General features: G+C 46.0%; 1 protein-coding gene across 1 annotated transcript; it reads left to right on the top strand.

The window, feature by feature from the left end:
- Positions 1 to 6,373: 6,373 nt before the first annotated feature.
- On the top strand, positions 6,374 to 17,486 carry LOC143262566 (uncharacterized). The gene is made up of 2 exons (XM_076528203.1): positions 6,374 to 6,977; positions 15,986 to 17,486. The coding sequence occupies exons 1-2, from the start codon at positions 6,841 to 6,843 to the stop codon at positions 16,686 to 16,688; spliced, it is 840 nt and encodes a 279-aa protein (XP_076384318.1). The 5' UTR covers positions 6,374 to 6,840; the 3' UTR covers positions 16,689 to 17,486.
- The last annotated feature ends 1,956 nt before the right edge of the window (positions 17,487 to 19,442 follow it).

Raw genomic sequence — 19,442 nt, 5'->3', positions numbered from 1 at the left:
TTTCTTGGGAATCAAGACCAGTCTTCCGTCCTTCCACGACCGGGGAAAGTATCTAACGGCGAGGCATATCTTGAAGAGATGTGTAATATGGTCGATAGCGTCCTTCTCCAAGGCCCAAATTATCGGTAACGGAATGTTATCCAGGTTGTAAATATACAGTAATGTCCACTGGGTACGGCGAAGTATTTCGTTGGACATGCATTTCAGAGGAAGTATATTAAAATATTCAAAATACTGAATTATATTACATTAAACCAATATTACTTGAAGTGAACATTAATTTTAAACTTTTTTTACCATATTTAATAACCAAATTTAATAATATAATAACGTGTGATACATTTCAAAATATGGATGAATACATAATCCTATATTACATTTTTTGCATGTGTCCTTATCCTTATCATTTTTTACACACACTACACATTTACGCCTTGCACTTTTCCTTGCACTTTGGCATTAAACGAAAAGGCTTATTTATATCCATTAGTTTCATCTAAACTGTATTTTCTTAATATTTGTTTTATTAAATTTAAATGAAATTTACGAAATATTAAATTTCTTCCAGATACAATATAATATAAATGTGTTATACACCGCTAAATCGAATAAATGAAAAAAGAATTTCTTATATCATTTTAAGCTTTTTTTGGTAGAATTTAGAGTGTATAAAACTTGATCAACTTTGTCAACCGTCCCCATTGTTTTATTATAATCAAGTATGCATTGTGGTTTTACTATTTCTTCTTTTGTTACGTAGTTTATCTTGTCGATCTCAATCATATTGGGACAATGATAGGCGAAAATCATCCACTTCCCTTTACTCCATCCATTTCAACGCTAATACATTGTTTACTGAACGAAATATGTATTCTCCTTTGTTTATCTTTTTATCTAACTCCGACCTATTTTTTCCCAATCTATTTTTTCTTACTGTTCCATATGCGTTGGTTAAGTTTTTATGTAACAGTAAGAACAAACTCGGACTGCTGTACCAATTATTGGTCACGAGTGTATGACCTTTTCAAAGATACGATTCTAGAAGCGTCATTACTATCTGGCCAGACTTTCCTATCGATGTTGATGGTACATCTTCAGATATTATCATGTTGGCCCCGCAATATAGAATTAAATCTTCAATATAGCCTGTCTGGCTATCACATAAGACAAAGGATTTGATCCCAAACCTGCTTCTTTTTGACGGTATATATTGTTTAAAATAACCTCTTCCTTTGAACAATAGCAAACTTTCATCTATGCATAACTTTTCAAATGGATAAAATGCTGCTTTGAAGGATGTTTTTAATTTTTCAAGGATTGGACGTATTTTCTTAATTGGATCATCATTTCCAATGTTATTGTTACAAAAATACATGATCTTTAATAAAAATATATATCGATCCCTTGACATTATTTCACCAAATGATTCTGTTCTTATCAGCTTGTCCTTACTCCAATATTCTGATAAAGATACATTACGTACTTGTGATATTATCATAGCAACGGCCAAAAAATGATATATTTCGGGAACTGCAGGTGCCACAAAATTATGTACACTGCTTCTTGTGCCATTTTCATCATATTTATTACTACGTTCAACAATGAATTCTATAATGAATTCAATAATGAATTCTATATATAAGATCTTCTCTCCGAAATGAAAATTTCAAAAATATCGAGAATAGTTAATTTACTGTTTATATTTGCTTTAACTCCACTATTCTTGTTATTAAATTTGTGAATTACAGGTTTGAAATCTTTCTGGGTCCAGGAAAATTCATTTTTACGTTTCGATTGCTTTGGTTCTGGTACAGCTACTGTATTCACTATTGATTCTAATGAAGGGGATATGACACATTTTTTATTCATACACTTGTACAAAGGAATTTCAAAATCACTAGTTTCCTTAGAATCAGAACATGAATCATTTGTTAAATCATTCTTACATGTACTTTTATTGGCGATTTCTTCACTTCCTTTTCTTTTATTATCCCTCTTGTTCATTTTAAGGATTAAGGGCACGGGTCGCCGCACACTATGACGACCCACACATAGAAGAAAACCATATACGTATATTAGTTTTAGAGGTTTCTATCGACCAAAACTGACGCTTTAATATCGAAGTATGCAGTTCAGAAGTGGAAAATTTAGATTCCGGAAAGACTAAACGACTGGGCTTCGGATGTAGAAATATCCGTTTTGCAGTTATTGCGGAGATATTTGCAATATTCGGCCAGAGTGGTGTCAATCTCACGAGCATGACGTCATAAGATGGCCGCCGCTAACAGTTTTTCGTAAATATCGAGAGATATAGAGCTCGAATCGAAAATTCACAACCGAAGCCCAGTAGATAAGGCACGTACAAAGGCAATGGAGTGTATTTTCAGTTGATTTCTTAGTTAATTAAGACACAGGAGTAGTTGATAGGAATTGTATCCGAAACACCAACTCGAGCTGCCGACATTTCTCACTACTAGCGTCACAGTTCTCTTCCAACCAACAAGCTACACCACAGCGAGCTTGCCGGTATAGTTACTTACAGTCGATAATACCGATCGACACAAATTACATAGTTTTATACTTCCATTCCAAATATTTTGACCATTACTAGACCAGGGGAAGGTGGCGTGCGGGGCAGTCGTGAGCGGCGCGGCAGTTGCAGCAAGAACGCTCGTCGAATATTGTAAATATCTCAACAATAATAAAGAAATGGTCATTTCTACAACCGAAGCCCAACAGCTTAGACTTTTCTGAATCGAAATATCCAACTCCCAAACTGCTCACTGGAATATTGGCACGTCCATCTTGGTTGATACGAACAGTTGTCACGAAGATATTCTGCCGCGCGCTAGGTTACTAGACCAGGGGAAGGTGGCGTGCGGGGCAGTCGTGAGCGGCGCGGCAGTTGCAGCAAGAACGCTCGTCGAATATTGTAAATATCTCAACAATAATAAAGAAATGGTCATTTCTACAACCGAAGCCCGACAGCTTAGACTTTTCTGAATCGAAATATCCAACTCCCAAACTGCTCACTGGAATATTGGCACGTCCATCTTGGTTGATACGAACAGTTGTCACGAAGATATTCTGCCGCGCGCTAGGTCACTAGACCAGGGGAAGGTGGCATGCGGGGCAGTCGTGAGCGGCGCGGCAGTTGCAGCAAGAACGCTCGTCGAATATTGTAAATATCTCAACAATAATAAAGAAATGGTCATTTCTACAACCGAAGCCCAACAGCTTAGACTTTTCTGAATCGAGATGTCCAACTCCCGAACTGCTCACTGGAATATTGGCACGTCCATCTTGTTTGATACGAACAGTTGTCACGAAGTTAGGGTGGATTGGTGTTTATTTCATCTTGTTTATTAATTTATTATCAAAATAAAAATGGATTAAATTCTGTGTTAGTGCTCGTGGTGCTCCTTGTGAGCGTCGAGCTTTGTAGAAGTTTGCACGTGGTGTGCCGTCCGAGTAATATGGTTTTTCTGTCTTGTGAGTCCCTTATGGTCTCGTGTGTGGTGAGTCCCTTGTGGCCTCGTGTGTAGCGAGTCCCTTGTGGCCTCGTGTGTAGTGAACCGTCGGTGCTGACGAGGTTCTTCTCCTGACTGGGTTGTCTTGTCTCTACTCTTGTCTGTCCCTCTTGTCTGTCCCTCTTGTCTGTTCCGCTAGTCTGTCTTGTCTAGTCTGTCCCGCTTGTCTGTTCCGCTAGTCTGTTTTGTCTGTTTTCTAGAGGACCGGAGTCATGCCTAATATCACCTCGGTCCTCCCTACTTCTCTTAACCTAGGGTGGGCGGCAAGGAATTACGGTAATCCCAAATCCAGTGAGACTGCCCCAAAACGGTGGGCCGGGAGTTAGGAGGGAGAGTGGCAAAATAATTCCTGCTAGACATCCCGCGTTGATGGGCCTACGTGCCCGAACAATGCCAGACCCAACCGTAATTGACTGGACCGTAATGGAGGCCAAGGACCAGGAGACGTTATGACGGTGCCGCACGTGCCCGGGAACGGGCCAGGACAGACCCATACCGTCCGGGTACCCAAGTACATGGCCCCTGCCATAAATCCTGGCCACTTGGCCGTAACATTCTGGGACTCTAACAATTTTAAGTAATCGGGTTGGTGATGTAGGAATTTTAATATTGATTGGTATTATTTCTATTTATGGTTCTTGACATTTATTATTGTATAGGTTAAGATTTTTATGTATATAGTTCGTTTATTTAAAAAAGTGAGGGTGATGGAGCAATTCGGAAGTAAAATAAATAACAGGAATGATAAAAATTATGTTTTATTCATAAGAATGAATTAAAATTAATCCTTTGCGCTCGAGCGGCGCCGATACGGCGCCCGGCCGATTTGAAGTGTCACCTCGGGCAGCGCTGCTGCGGCACCCGGCTGATTTGAAGTCTCAAATTGCGGGACGCTCTTGCGGCAAGTGTCAACTCGAGCGATGCTGCTACGCCGCTATGGTCGTTTGTAACTCGATCTGCTTATTTACGATGAGCGATAAGATATTTTTCTCGGAAATACTTTCGTGGACTAGGCTTGACTGGCATTGTAGCCAAATCTTAGCTCAGTTTAGTTAGTCTCAGCGTTGCATTCGCTTGAAACAGTCTTGCCAGTAAAAATAGTAGCTAAAAAGTGTTTGAGCCCTAAAAATATGGAGGAAGAACAAATCAGCTCAAGTTCGGACGAATTCGATTTTGCCGCTTTGGATGAAAAAATTACGCTGATTTCCGACGGATTACGCCGTGAAACGAACGAATCCAGTGAAGATAGTGATACAGTAAGAGGTGTGAGAGGGCGAAAAATTAGAATTATAGAGAGCGACAGTGAAGTTGAAAGTGATGCTGAAAGAGAAATTGAAAATGAAGCTGCGGAAGGTGCAAGCAGTTCAGCATGGGTACTTTGCGAAGACTACGACGAATCTCTCTAATAAACAAATGCTTTACATCCCTTAACGCGATTATTTATTATTAAATCAGCTTTGCAAATCATTCGTTGAATTCTGTTCGTACATGGAATTATTCAAATTAAAAAGATAATTAAAAGATAATTAAAAACACTAACTTTATTTTAATTAACCCTGATACAAAAAGTACAAAAATCACTTTTACTTATATTACTTTATTATATTACTAAAACAAAATCATTACATTAATAAAAATTGACGATGTATTTCGCGCTCCCTCCTCTCCCTCCTCTTCCTCCCCTTCCTCCTCTTCCTCCTCTTCCTCCTCTTCCTCCTCTACCTCCTCTTCCTCCTCTTCCTCTTTCCCCTTTTTTGCCCCTCTTTTGGGGGCCATAGACAGTTTTTTTAAATAGCTTTTTCAGCTCTCTCTGCAACGTATAAGTATATATTATTATTATTATGTTATTATACATATATTACTATATTAAATTATATATAAAAGTATTTTTTATTTACTTACATTAGCAGCAACTAGGTTTGCCAGGTTAGGCCTAGCTGTCCCTCGAGCCAGCTGGCCTAATATATTTCGCCACTGCGACTGTAACATAACAGCAGAAATAGAAGTATATATATTATAATTATACATTCTGCTTTTTACAAATATATTGCATATACTTACAGCTCTCCCAACCTCGTACGCGGCAGCGATTTCTCGCTGCCGCGCCAGAATTGAGTCCAGCGACTCGGCGGTGTTCTCCGCTGCGTTGGTTGCAGCTGTTGCGGAGGTTGCCTCCGCTGCGACGTTAGTTGTAGCTGCGGAGGTTGCCTCCGCTGCGGCGTTAGTTGTAGCTGCGGAGGCTGCCTCCGCTGCTGCGTTAGTTGTAGCTGCGGAGGCTGCCTCCGCTGCTGTGACCGTGTTGTTCAGTACAATACCTTCCATTTGGTTTGTTATGTTATCCATGGTTCTAAAAAAAAAAAAGTAATATTATTAACACATTGCGGACGGCTCACGAGATATCTCGTGGCAACAAGCAACCAGCCGCAAATGTTTCTGTTACGTAACCATGGTAACGAAGCCTCTCGCATTACTAAGTAATTGTAGCGAAGCAAATGAATCATTCCAAGAATGTAAAAAATCTTATATAGTAAACAGATATATAAACTATGTATATATAGTATTATTTAAGAATACTAAATGCAAATTAGAAATGTGTGTTAAAATAAACTGCTACAATTACTAGAACAAATTTCTACAAACGTTTACGCACATTTCTAATTTGCATTTAGTATTCTTAAATAATATTATATATACATAGTTTATATATCTGTTTATTATATAAGATTTTTTACATTCTTGGAATGATTCATTTGCTTCGCTACAATTACTTAGGAATGCGAGAGGCTTCGTTACCATGGTTATGTAACAGAAATTGTATGTACTTACATGTAATCCTACATCTGCAAGACTTGAACGTTGAATGAAACTGCGACCCTTCGAAATAATATCATTGCTTGTCTGCCAATTGTTCAAATAATATTATTGGTTGTCTGCCAAGGGTTCAAGTAATATCATTGGTCGTCTGTCAATTGTTCAAATAATATCATTGGTTGTGTGCCAATGGCAATGTCCAATGGTAGCATCGCAAGCATAACCTGCGTTTTTACGTCGCGTTCGATCGTAATTTGTTCTCCAAGTGATACGGTCTAGGAGTGCAAAGCGTGCGATTTCTATTTCTTATAATTTTAGATTTTTTCTATTTCATTCTATTTCATGCTATTTCATTCTATTTCATTCTATTTTATTCTATTTAATTCTATTCTTTTTGATTCTACTTTTATATTCTACTCTATTCGGCATTATTCTACTACATTTCATTGGAAACAATAGAAACAGATAAATTTAACAATTTCAAAAGTGTAGCGAAACGATGCCAAAGGTTGTGAATTCAATGAATTGGGAGGATGTGGTTTCTTCCCAATTGTTCAGATGTATGAAGGGAGGTGCATCGAAACACCTGACCTTGACCAGACCAAGATACAGCAAAAGAAAAATTATGAAGGAGAGGTAAGTGAGCATTTTGTTTCGTTACTATGATTTCGGTAATATGTTTCGATATAATTTAAATGGTAAGAAGTTCTCATTTCTGCTGGAAATACATTTTTTCGCTTTCTCGCTTTTGTACTTTCATTTCTCGGATTTTTATGATATTGACATATGCTGTAGTCCATATTCAATCATTCGAATGAAGTTGTAAAACAAAATCGACGGGTCGAAGTAGCTGATTAGTGTCATTTATACGTTATTTATATTTCACGTAAATTTCTGTATCATCGAAAGCACTGACATCGAGATATCCCTTCCTTTTTCTTGGGATCTTCGTCACGTACAAATGCTTTCCCGGTTGTATGGACGTATGTTCGTATTGTTTGACGAACAGATGGGGTCGAAAGGAAATTTTAGGATTATTGTCGTAAAGAAAGCTGATTGCCTTCGTGTGTCCCTAAAGAAAGAAATTAGAAGGCCGAGGATCTGGAACTCGTTGCTTTTACGAGCGGTCCTTGAGACCCGGCCGCGTACGGCACACAGGTGGGAAGGTTACAATTTCCGCGTCCGACAATTCATTCCCTCCCACGGTGAGGGCCCACTGCAGATATTATTTCAATACGTATTCTGCATTTGTTTGCAACAAACGTTTTCTCTTCAATCTTCTGCAAAGAGCGTAGCCGACTCAAGATGGTCAAAATTGTCCTTACAGGTTTTTCAATGAGTACTATACCGTTCGATCTAAATAAATTGATATTATTAATTAAATAATGCGAGCCAGAGTCACTGTGCCGTTGCAACCATTTCGAATCATAACCTGGAGTAAGCCGTTCAATCTTTCCATTTTAATTGAACACTTGCAAATGATAACGATGACAATACAAGTAGCAACGATTTGTTGCATAGCAATACGGCCCACCGGTCAACAAAAACCTAGCTGCGCAAAATTTCAACCCGGTTGCAAGCTGTGGTTATCTCTGACTATCACGAAGTCAAATAATATTAATGCGCCATTGGAGTTCAGTAATGATGTAGCACAAATCTAAGCTCAATCAAAATTTATCGTACGTATCTATTATTTAAAAAATATAATATTATATATTAGAACTTAGACTTATATGTGGGATTAATTTATAATAGAGTTGAATATAATTTTTATTTTGATTTCTCGGTTCGAGAGATATGAAATTATCTAATTGAATAATTGAATTTGATTTCTAATATACAGTTACGGGGTAATTTTCTTAGAAATAAATAATTGGGTTATAGTTAATTAGTACTATGATTGTAATAATATAATTTATTTTATTTAGGTTTATTTGATTGAATTATATTGAACTGTTAATTATATGAATTAATTTGCTTTGTTGGAGTGAGAATATATATATATATATATATATATATATATATTATTTTAATTGCGGCTAAAAAATTGGCTACAAAATATTTTTCATACATACAATTTATGAATTCATCTAAAAATTTAAATAGTTTTCATACGAGTGAAAAGTAGAGATTAATTTTTAATATTACATGAAAGTTTGAATAAGAAATTTAAATTAAATAATGGTAAATTCAGTGCGCCAGCACCAACGGTTGAACTGCTGTTGTTCGTTATTTTAAGAATTTTTAGGGGCTGCAGTTATCTCGATGGTCCCCCCCGTGTCCGCTACCTTGTCGTGGTGGGGGGGCTTCGTGCCCTAATGATCCTCAAGGCTGTGCCGGCGGGGATTTTATTCCCTGGCAGGTTCTACCTAGCCGGAGTGGCTTGAGGTGAGGGGCCAACTAAAGTCGGACACATACCGTAAACCTGTGGTCATGTTTTACAGGAACGGGGGTCTTGCCTTAACCGGCCGGGCCGCGAGGATGACAACCTCTCTAAAAAATCCCTAGCCCCAAGCAGTGTTGCGCGGTGAAGAGGGCGTAGCTGGAGTAAGCGCCAGCTATGGTTGGTGGGTGCACCAATCGTTAGCGGACAACCCCGGGGTACCTGGCGACCCCCCGGGCGTATTAGCCTTCCCCGGGTATGGCGGCTCTACCCGGGGTGACCTCTTTTCCGACCATTCTCGTGGGATCAACTATGGATTGTTCACAAATTAAAAAAACCGGGGAGGGGGGAAACGAGAGGGAGAAGGAGGCGCGCGTGGCTAGCGTGCGCCTCGAGCGCATGGATGGGTCGGTGTTGCGGGAACTTCCCGCAACACGCGGCAGAGAGAGGTCCGCTGTGGACCTTGGCGAGTGCGATGGGGGAGAGGAGTCCGACCACTCGGTCTCCTCTCACCGCTCTTCGCAAAGCGCCTCTGGCTCCTCAACAGGGAGGAAGAGGGGAAGACCGCCGACTACTGGTCAGTACGTTGGCCTCTATGAGGCGAAACGTAAGCTGACGGAGGCCAACAGGGGCCTCATCGCGGCAATTTTTGACCCGGTGGCCCCGGGGCCGCAGCCCGGGAGATCGGTCGACCCGCTTCCGGACGAGGTGGAAATCGCTGCGAATCTTCGCAGCCGTCCGACGCGGGAGATAGCGGCGTCGATAATGGAGAGCCTGGCCGAAGTGGCCAAGATCTCTAATGCGACAAGGGAGTTGCGGCCAGTCACGGTGCGGATCCTGCAAGCGGTGGCCCTGAACAGCCGGGCGGGCGTTGCGGAGCTGACAATGAGGTCAGCTTCCGACGCCACCCGGCTGTTGGAAGCGGAAAACGCTCTCCTTAGGGAGCAGATGGCGGAGTTGCGGACCGAGGTGGCCCGACTCCGTCAGGCGGTGGAAACGAGGCCGGCAGCAGTCGAGATGCCTCCGCCGCCGGCCCCTGAGGGGGGCACAGGGCCGCTGCTGAGCGCCGGCGCCCGAGGGCTCCAACGCCCTGGGCGAGGGAAGCCCTTGCCGGCGTCCGCAGCGGTGCCAGCAAATTTGCTGGCACAGATCGGCCCCCTGATCGATGCCAAGCTGGCATCGTTCAGGAGGGAGCTGATCCCGCGGGTGCAGGATCCGCGGTCGGTGCCACCCGTGCCATCCACCCCCAGCCTGTCGATAGACAGGAAAGGGGGGAAAAAGGGTGGCAATAGAGGAGGGGCTGCGGCCGCTAAGGCGGCACAGATGCAGCCCCCACAGCAGAGGGCTGCCTCTGCTGTTACGCCGCCCTCCACCGCACCTCCAACTGAGGTGTGGTCGAAGGTTGTTGGCCGAAAGGCCAAAAAGGCGGCTGCCGCAGTTAAACCTGCGGCGGCTGCCAAGGCCTCTTCGACCGGGAGGGCGGCGAAACGGGTGGCACCGGCTGCCCCCAAGAGGGCTCCCCTGCCGCCGCGCCCGCCCCGCACGGCTGCCGTCACGATAACGGTACCGGCCGGCGGGGCTATGACGTATGCCGAGGCAATGGCCACTGCCAGGTCAAAAGTTGACCTGGCAGAGATTGGCATTGTCTCGATGAAGCCGAGGAGGGCGGTGACGGGGGCTCTAATTTTGGAGATCCCCGGCGCCGACGGGGCTGCCAAAGCCACCACCCTTGCCACGAAAGTGGCCGAAGCGCTGGCAGGCACCGGCGTGAAGGTCGCGCGCCCGGTAAAGAAGACCGACCTTAGGGTGCGCGGCCTGGTCGATTCGACCACGCCGGCTGAGGTTGCCGCGGCAGTTGCCCGTGTGGGAGGGTGCGACGAGGGGGAGGTGAGGACCGGCGAAATCCTGTCTTCCCCCTCGGGACTTGGCACCCTTTGGGTCCAGTGCCCTACTGCGGCTGCACGCAAAGTTGCGGTTGCGGGAAGGCTTACTGTGGGCTGGACCCAGGCGGCGGTCGAGGCACTCAGCGCCCGGCCCCTGCAGTGCTATCGCTGCCTTGGCCTAGGCCACACTAGGCAGCGATGCACTGCGGCCGAGGACCGGTCCGAATGCTGCTTCGGATGCGGCAGTCTGGACCACAAGGTGGCTGGCTGCACGGCGAAGCCTAACTGCCCGCTCTGTGCGGGAGCAGGCAAGCCGGCCGGCCACCGCCACGGTGGCCGGGCGTGCCCTGCCAGCGCGAAACGCGGCAGGGGAAGCAAGGGGAGGAAAACCGCGGTGGCCAAGGCGGCGGCCACCGTGGCAACTAAGCCGAAGGTGGCACCAAAAGGTGTCACCGTCGCTCCCGCGGCGGCGATGGATGTAGAGGCCTGCCCATAATGGGGCCCAAGGGCCCTATAATACAGGCCAACCTGAACCGCTCGGCCAGGGCACAGGACCTTCTGGTGCAATTCCTGGCCGAGCGGGGTGCCGGGTTGGCCGTAGCGGCGGAGCCGTACAGGATTCCCGACCATCCACAATGGATGGGGGACCTGAGCGGCTCCGCCGTTATAGTATGGGCAGGCCGGCCGGGGTCCCCGGCGTGCTCCGTTATCGAGCGCGGCCGGGGATACCTGGCCGTTTACTGGGGCGGCACCGCGGTTGTGGCGATCTACGCACCTCCAAGGTGGTCCCTCGAGGAGTTCGAGCAGTATCTGGACGGGGTGGGGAGATGCGTCTCCCGCTGCCAGCCCCGTCCGGTGCTGGTCCTGGGGGACTTCAACGCCAAGTTGCCGGCTTGGGGTTCCCCCAGGACAAACCCGAGGGGCCGGGAGGTGCTTGATTGGGCGGCGGGACTCGAGCTCCGTCTTTTAAACACGGGCTCGGTCCATACGTGCGTGCGGCACAATGGGGGGTCCATCGTTGACCTTTCATGGGCAACGCCCCCCGCCGCGCGCTGTATTACGGGGTGGAGGGTGGCGGAGGAGGTCGAGACACTATCAGACCACAGGTACATTGTTCTCGGCCTTTCCGCCGCCCCATCGACACCCCGACGTCGCCCCGCTGATGAGGGATCGCCTCAGCCGCGGTGGGCGCTAAAGCGCCTCGACCAGGACGCTCTGATGGCGGCAGCCCACGTCGTGGCCTGGCCGGCAACACCGGCCGGGCCAGTCGACGGGACAAGGGAGGCCCATTGGTTGCGCCATTGGCGCAATGACGTCCATTTGCGACGTCGCCATGCCCCGGGCCAGGGTTTTCCCGAGGTAGGCGGTGTACTGGTGGTCGCGCGCGATAGCGGATTTGCGCACAGAGTGCGTTCGCGCGCGACGCCAGTGCGCCCGCGCCCGTCGACGACGACGTTCCGACGTGGAGCTGGCTATCCAGCTGTATGGGCGATACAGAGAGAAGGTGGTCGCCCTGCAGCTGGCCATCAGGCAGGCAAAGAGCCAGGCCTGGCGGGACCTTCTCGGCACTATTAACCGAGACCCATGGGGGCGCCCATACAAAATGGCGATGGGACGATTGCGTCCCTGGGCGCCCCCTGTGACGGAGAGCCTGGATCCGGGGATGCTCGGACGGGTCGTGGACGCGCTATTCCCCGTCAGCGGGGAGGCGTCCCGGCCCGTCCCTCAGCTAGAGGGACATGAGTGGTCCCCGGATCTGGAGGTCACGCCGGAGGAAATGGCCGGGGTAGTCAAATGGCTTCGGGGCAAGAATACTGCCCCGGAGCCGGACGGTATCCCCGGCCGGGTCTGGCTGCTTGCCATGAGCGTCCTGGGCGAGAGGCTGAGAGGCCTCTACTCCGGGCTCCTGAGGTCCGGGGTGTTCCCGAACCTCTGGAGGAGAAGTCGGATGGTCCTCTTAAGGAAGGATGGGAGGCCTGCGGATTCTCCTTCCGCGTACCGGCCCATTTGCCTCCTGGACGAGGTGGGCAAGATCTTTGAAAAGATCATTGCTGCCCGCCTCGCCAGGCACCTGTCCCGCGTTGGCCCCGATCTGGCGGACTGCCAGTTCGGCTTCCGGGAGGGGCGATCGACGGTCGATGCAATTGACCGTCTAAAGTCCCTCTCGGACAATGCCGTGGCACGGGGCGGGGTGTGCGTGGCGGTGTCGATCGACATCGTCAATGCATTTAACACCCTGCCCTGGTCCGCCATTAGGGAGGCCCTGGTTGAACACCAGGTGCCTCCCTATCTGAGGCGGGTGATCGGGGCCTACCTGCGGGGCAGGTGGGTGGAATACCCGGGCCGGTATGGGACGATACGGAGGGAAGTGGACTGCGGGGTCCCACAGGGGTCCGTGTTAGGACCACTCCTGTGGGACCTGGGATATAACGCAGTCCTGAAGGCCCCCCTGCCCGACGGTGCCACTCTCGTCTGCTATGCAGACGACACATTAGTGGTCGCCGTCGGGGACACCTTCGAGAGGACCATCCGACGAGCGGAGGTTGCGGTGGCAGCCGTCGTCGCGAGGATCTGCGATCTGGGGCTGAAGGTGGCCCCGGAGAAGGCCGAGGCCGTCTGGTTTGGACGGCCTTGGTCTCGGCCACGGGCCAGATCGAGGATCTGGGTTGGAGAAGCCTGCGTCGAGGTGAAGTCCGAGATCAAGTATCTCGGATTGATCCTCGACAGCCACTGGAGGTTCGGAGCACATTTCGGCCGCCTCGTCCCCCGAGTTGAGAGGGCGGCGGCCGCGTTAGGCCGCCTGTTGCCCAATATCGGGGGACCGTGCGATATGGTGCGTCGCCTATACCTAGGCGTGGTGCGGTCCATGGCATTATACGGCGCCCCGATTTGGGCGCCGTCCGTGAGGGCAAACCGGCGCAACACATTGTTGTTGCGCCGGATTCAGAGGCAAATGGCCCTTCGCCTCGTAAGGGGTTACCGCACCACGTCTACCGTGGCGGCGCTTGCTCTGGCGGGAGAAATTCCCTTCGAGCTGCAGGCGGCGATGCGCGCCTATGTCTATAGGCGCATATGCATCGCTGGCCGGGCTCGGGGGGACCCGCCGGAGCAGGAGGCGGTCGAGGGCTTCGGGCTCCAGGCCCGGGGACTAGCGCTCGCCTATGGCATGCGGAGCTTTGCTCCCATGCCGCCGAGCGCGTCCCCGGGGCTCTCCTGCCGCACTTCACCTCGTGGCGGGAGAGGCGGTTTGGCAGGCTCTCCTACCGTGCGACGCAGGTGTTCACCGGGCATGGCTGCTTCGGTGTCTACCTGTGTCGCATCGGTCGGGAAGCGACGACGGTGTGCCACCACTGTGGCGCGGAGGAGGACTCGGCGCAGCATACACTGGAGGTGTGCCCCGCCTTTTCAGTGCTGCGCCGAGTCCTAAGTAGGGAAGTTGGTCGCGACCTCGCTCTCTCCAGCTTAGTTGGGGCCATGCTGGAGAGCCCGACAAAATGGGCGGCAGCCATAGCCTTCTGCGAACAGGTAATGTTGCAGAAGGAGGCTGCCGAGCGGGGTCGCCGCGAGCGGGGGGTGCGGCGTGTGCGCCCACGCCTAGAGCCCCCCCCCCCCCCCGAGCAGCTGATAATAGGCGGGCGGCGGGTGTACCAGATCACGCTGGTTTAATTACCCGCCGCCCGCCAACCGAGGATGTCCTATCAGGAGGCTTGCGGTTCTCTAAAGGAAAAACAAACTGATCTGTGGAAAACCACGCGACAGTCCTCGGCCACTTACCCGGCAATATATATATATTTTGTCTGCGATCCAGGAAACCAAACACTATTGGGGCCTCGAGTGCCTGGTCGTGTGTATATCGTCAGTCGAAGGCGCGACACAATCGCCGCTCGCACTCAACATAATTTACGACAAATGCACAACTGTTTCTTTCTCTTAGTACGACATTGACAGTATGCATCGTTAGCCCGTCGACCGGATTTATGGCCATAAAAAACGAATTACGGTTTTCCCCAATTCATGCGACTGTCCACCGTGGAAATGCGGTCTAATTGTCATAATACAAATCATTTAATTTTGCTGATTAATATTAATAAAAATTTAAATCTTCAATCACCATAAATCTAAACTTAATTCTTTACACGACTTTAATACTTTATACGACAATGAAGCATTATTTATTTCAATTATTATTGAATACCCTAAACTAACCAATTCAATTTGATGTAGGATAAATGAATAAATATATTTAAAAGTATGAAAGAATAATCCGTAAAAAAGAAAAGAAAAAAAAAAGATTCCAATAAAAAATGTAACAACTAACAATGCCAAAGTTAGGATTTTCTTCCAACATAAACTCATCAATTCATTATTAATAACTATTATGATACATAACAGAAATATTAAATTAACTCTTTTACTTTCGAGATAATTAAAAACACTAACTTTATTTTAATTAACCCTGATACAAAAAGTACGAAAAAATCACTTTTACTTATACTAATATTACTTTCTTCTTCTACAACACACGCACACACCTTTTAAAATCATTAAATTTATTCGTAAATAAATACTATAACTTATAATCATGTAATTCCCTTTTTCAAATGTATTAAATTAAGAAATCAATAATATTTATAATTTGTGCAAATAATATAATTTTCCTCATTCAGAATCCTTTCAATGTTAATGAAACACTTATTGTTAAACTAAAATTTTAATGAAAACATTGTCCCATACTTTTACACCGTTACGACTTAGTCCATTTATAATGAAAGCGACGTGCGATTTGTACGGTTCGCATAAATTTATTCAACCCAGATAATTATTAAAATTTACCATCGAGATAACTGCAGCCCCTAAAAATTCTTAAAATTAACGAACAACAGCAGTCGAACCGTTGGTGCCGGCGCACTGAATTTTTACCATTATTTAATTTAAATTTCTTATTCAAACTTTCATGTAATATTAAAAATTAATCTCTACTTGTCACTCGTATGAAAACTATCTAAATTTTTAGATGAATTCATAAATTGTATGTATGAAAAATATTTTGTAGCCAATTTTTTAGCCGCAATTAAAATAATATATATATATATGTTCTCACTCCAACAAAGCAAATTAATTCATATAATTAACAGTTCAATATGATTCAATTGCTATGCAACAAATCGTTGCTACTTGTATTGTCATCGTTATCATTTGCAAGTGTTCAATTAAAATGGAAAGATTGAACGGCTTACTCCAGGTTATGATTCGAAATGGTTGCAACGGCACAGTGACTGGCTCACATTATTTAATTAATAATATCTATCTATTTAGATCGAACGGTATAGTACTCATTTGAAAACCTTTATTTTTGTTTGTATATTTTGCATTTATAGAACTCAACAAGCTGCAGCGGCAAGGAAGATGCGCACCGAGAAGATCGAAGCAGCGGAGGTAAGTCAAGAAATGCCCCATTTCATCATCGAGCCAGGAACGCAAGAGCAATCATGTGCACAGCCAGTCATCGATGAAGGATTAACCATAACGGACTTCCGGTTCGTGGTGGAGCAGGTACTACTGATAGGGTACCACTCGGCAACGTTCGAATGTACCACGCAACATTTGCAAGTGATCGGGATGAAGCGCTCGGGATTGTTAGCAACGATAACTCTGAAGTGCAAGATGTGCCAATATGAAGCGGAAGTGCACAGTCAAACGGCAGACAACAAAACAATGGACTTGAATTATACTACGACCCTCGCTGCAATCACTTCTGGAGGTGGTTACGCAAAGATGGAAGAAATGTTTGCAACAATGAACATTCCATGCATGTCAAGGACGGAATATCGAAGACGTCATGACGACATTGTTGAAGATTTGGTGAGTCTTGCTGAAGCAGAAATGCTAGCAGCGGCAGAAGAGGAGAAACAATTAGCCGTCCGAAGAGGCGACGTTTCAGTTTCCGGTATCCCTTTCATCCCCGTCGTGGCTGACGGCAGCTGGATGAAAAGATCGTACCATACTGGAAGGCATGACTCCTTGTCCGGTATTGGTGCAATAGCGGGATACCACACAAAAAAGTGTTATTTGCAGGTGTGAAGAATAAAGTGTGTTTGATTTGCCACAACGCTTCGAAGAGGAAGGAAAGCCCCAGAGAACATAGATGCTTCAAGAACTGGGGACGAAATGAGACATCCACGAGAATGGAGAGTGCTGCAATTGCTGAGGGTTTCCAGACCAGCATAGAAAAAAGAGGTCTGATATATAATATATTGATTGCCGATGGCGACAGCAGCGTATATAAAAGGATTTTGGATTGTGATCCATACAAGGCAGAGATGGTTCGTGTGAAAAAGATTGAGTGCACGAACCATTTATTGCGCAATTTTTGCAACAAACTGAAAGATGTTGTAAAGAAGACTCCACCTGGCATTTATCGAAAAGCCGTGGAAAATAACATTCGTAGACTGCGCACGGATGTTGTGAAGGCTGCAGTTTACAGGTCGAAGGAAAATCTTCCGACCCACCAAAAAATAAAAAATTTGCAAACGGATCTACTAAATATTCCTAGCCACGTTTTCGGAGAGCACAAGGAGTGTCGAAGACTAGGATATTTCTGCGACCGCCCAGAAAACACGGGAGAAGACAACTTGGTACCGCATCTCAAGAAAATCGGCACATATAACCGGATGCATGAGATCTTCCGTCCATTGATGGCTCATGCTGAAAGTTTGTTACATAATACTACAAAAAATTCAGTTGAGAACCTCAATGCAATCATTGCAAAATATACTGGTGGGAAAAGGTTAAATTGGGGCCAGAGAGGGTCATATTCTGCGAGATGTGCAGCTGCTGTTGTACAGCACAACACGCAAAAACTAATATCAAAGGTAATAGAGGGCAAGAGTGTGAAGCCGCCGAAATTGATAGAACAATTAGAAGAAAGAAGGAAAGGCATTAATGAAAAAGGAAACGAAAGGAAAAGAAAGTCTCCGAAGAAGGTGAGAAACCCGTTTTGTTCAGCAATGGACCCGGATTATGGAGTTAGCGCAGAGAAACCGGATATGGAGCAACATCTATTTAGCTTTGAAAAAGAAAGGCACATGGAGATGCTGCAGGACTGGCAAACGAATCGAAAGAAAATAGAGAGGGATACGGTAGAACAAAATAAAAGCCACGAGTGGCATACATACCGATTCAAATTACTTACAGCGTCGAACTTTGGCAAAGTGTGTCGGCGAAGGAAAACAACCAAGTGTGGAAATTTGGTAAAGTCACTGCTGTATCCAAACATATTGCAGCTGCCTGCCATTGAATATGGTCGGCAGTGTGAGAATATTGCCCGCGAACAACTTGCGAAGGAGGAAGACGTGGAAATCCGCAAATGCGGTCTCTTCATTGATGCAGAGATACCATTTTTGGGGGCAACTCCGGACGGCATAATTGACGACGACGGTATCGTGGAAATTAAATGCCCGAAGACGGCAGAAAAATTCTCGCCAGAAGAAGCGATAAAAAATATTCAACCACTACGAAGAATATTTGAAGATGATGCAGGTACTGCATTACGCAGAACCCATTACTATTTTTACCAAGTGCAGGGACAACTGCACATAACAGGTCGACAATATTGTCTGTTTTGTTTGTGGACACCAAAGGGTATGAAAACTATAAAAATAACCAAAGACGACACATTTTGGCAGAACGAAATGAAATCGAAATTGTCGCGATTCTACGTCCATTGTATGTTGCCCGAAATATTGGACAGCCGCTATATTAGGAACATGAGTATCCGAGAGGCCACAGAAACGGAGTACAAAAAACCAATTGTGATTAGCACAAAACTAATTAAAAAACCTGAAGCGAACCCACACAATGTCGGGTTGCACACTTAGTGTGCGCCTTCGCTGATTATTTCAGCGAAGGAAATTTAAAAAAGATCTGAGCTCGCGAGTCATTAGATTCGCTCGAGCGTACCCACGCAATGTCGGGTTGCACACTTCGTGTGCGAATTTTTCCTTGCATGTTGCAGATGATGTTCACGCGGATCGGCAGTGAGGTGTGCTTGCGATGCTACCATTGACAGCGCCACTGCGGTTGAGGGAACGACCGACAATGTTCTGGCCAGAAGGAAAGAAGTCGCTCTGGCATTCAACGCCGGGAAAACTGTATGTATTTGCAATATGAATGTACGATGAAATGCTTATTCATAATGTATGTACTTCTAATTCCACGTCTATGTTACAGGCAAGTATGAAGACAGTTCTGGCTAAATTGGCTCGGTAGGCGGAAACCACCTTCCATTTGACCGGAGGGAGAGAAGTCGCTCTGGCATTCAACGCCGGGAAAACTGTAGGTATATGCAATATATATGTACGATGAAATGTATATTCATAATATATATACTTCTAATTCTGCTGTTATGTTACAGTCGCAGTGGCGAAATATGTTAGGCCAGCTGGCTCGGGGGACAGCTAGGCCTAACTTGGCGAACCTAGTGGCTGCTAATGTAAGTAAATGAAAAATACTTTTATATATAATTTAATATAGTAATATATGTATAATAACAAATAATAATAATAATATATACTTATACGTTGCAGAGAGAGCTGAAAAAACTTTTTAAAAGAACTGTTTATGGCCCCCAGAAGAGGGGCAATGAAAAAAGAAGAGGAAGAGGAGGAAGAGGAGGAAGAGGAGGAAGAGGAGGAAGGGGAGGAAGAGGAGGAAGAGGAGGAAGAGGAGGGAGAGGAGGGAGCGCCAAATATATCGTTAATTTTTATTAAATGTAAGTTTGAATAAAAAATTTAAATTAAATAATGGTAAATTTAGTGTCAGCACCAACGGTTAAAC

The sequence above is a fragment of the Megalopta genalis genome, unplaced genomic scaffold, assembly GCF_051020955.1.
Source record: "Megalopta genalis isolate 19385.01 unplaced genomic scaffold, iyMegGena1_principal scaffold0143, whole genome shotgun sequence".
Classification (NCBI taxonomy): Eukaryota; Metazoa; Arthropoda; class Insecta; order Hymenoptera; family Halictidae; genus Megalopta; species Megalopta genalis.
The sequence above is the reverse complement of the archived record's forward strand: the minus strand, read 5'-3'. Positions and strand labels throughout refer to the sequence as shown.

What these genes read in the sequence shown, in the direction of transcription:
- LOC143262566 (XM_076528203.1), top strand. Translation starts at nt 6,841, where the DNA reads ATGCCAAAGGTTGTGAATTCAATGAATTGGGAGGATGTGGTTTCTTCC. An exon ending in AGAAAAATTATGAAGGAGAG is followed by an intron (nt 6,978 to 15,985) that starts GTAAGTGAGCAT and finishes TTGCATTTATAG; the next exon opens with AACTCAACAAGCTGCAGCGG.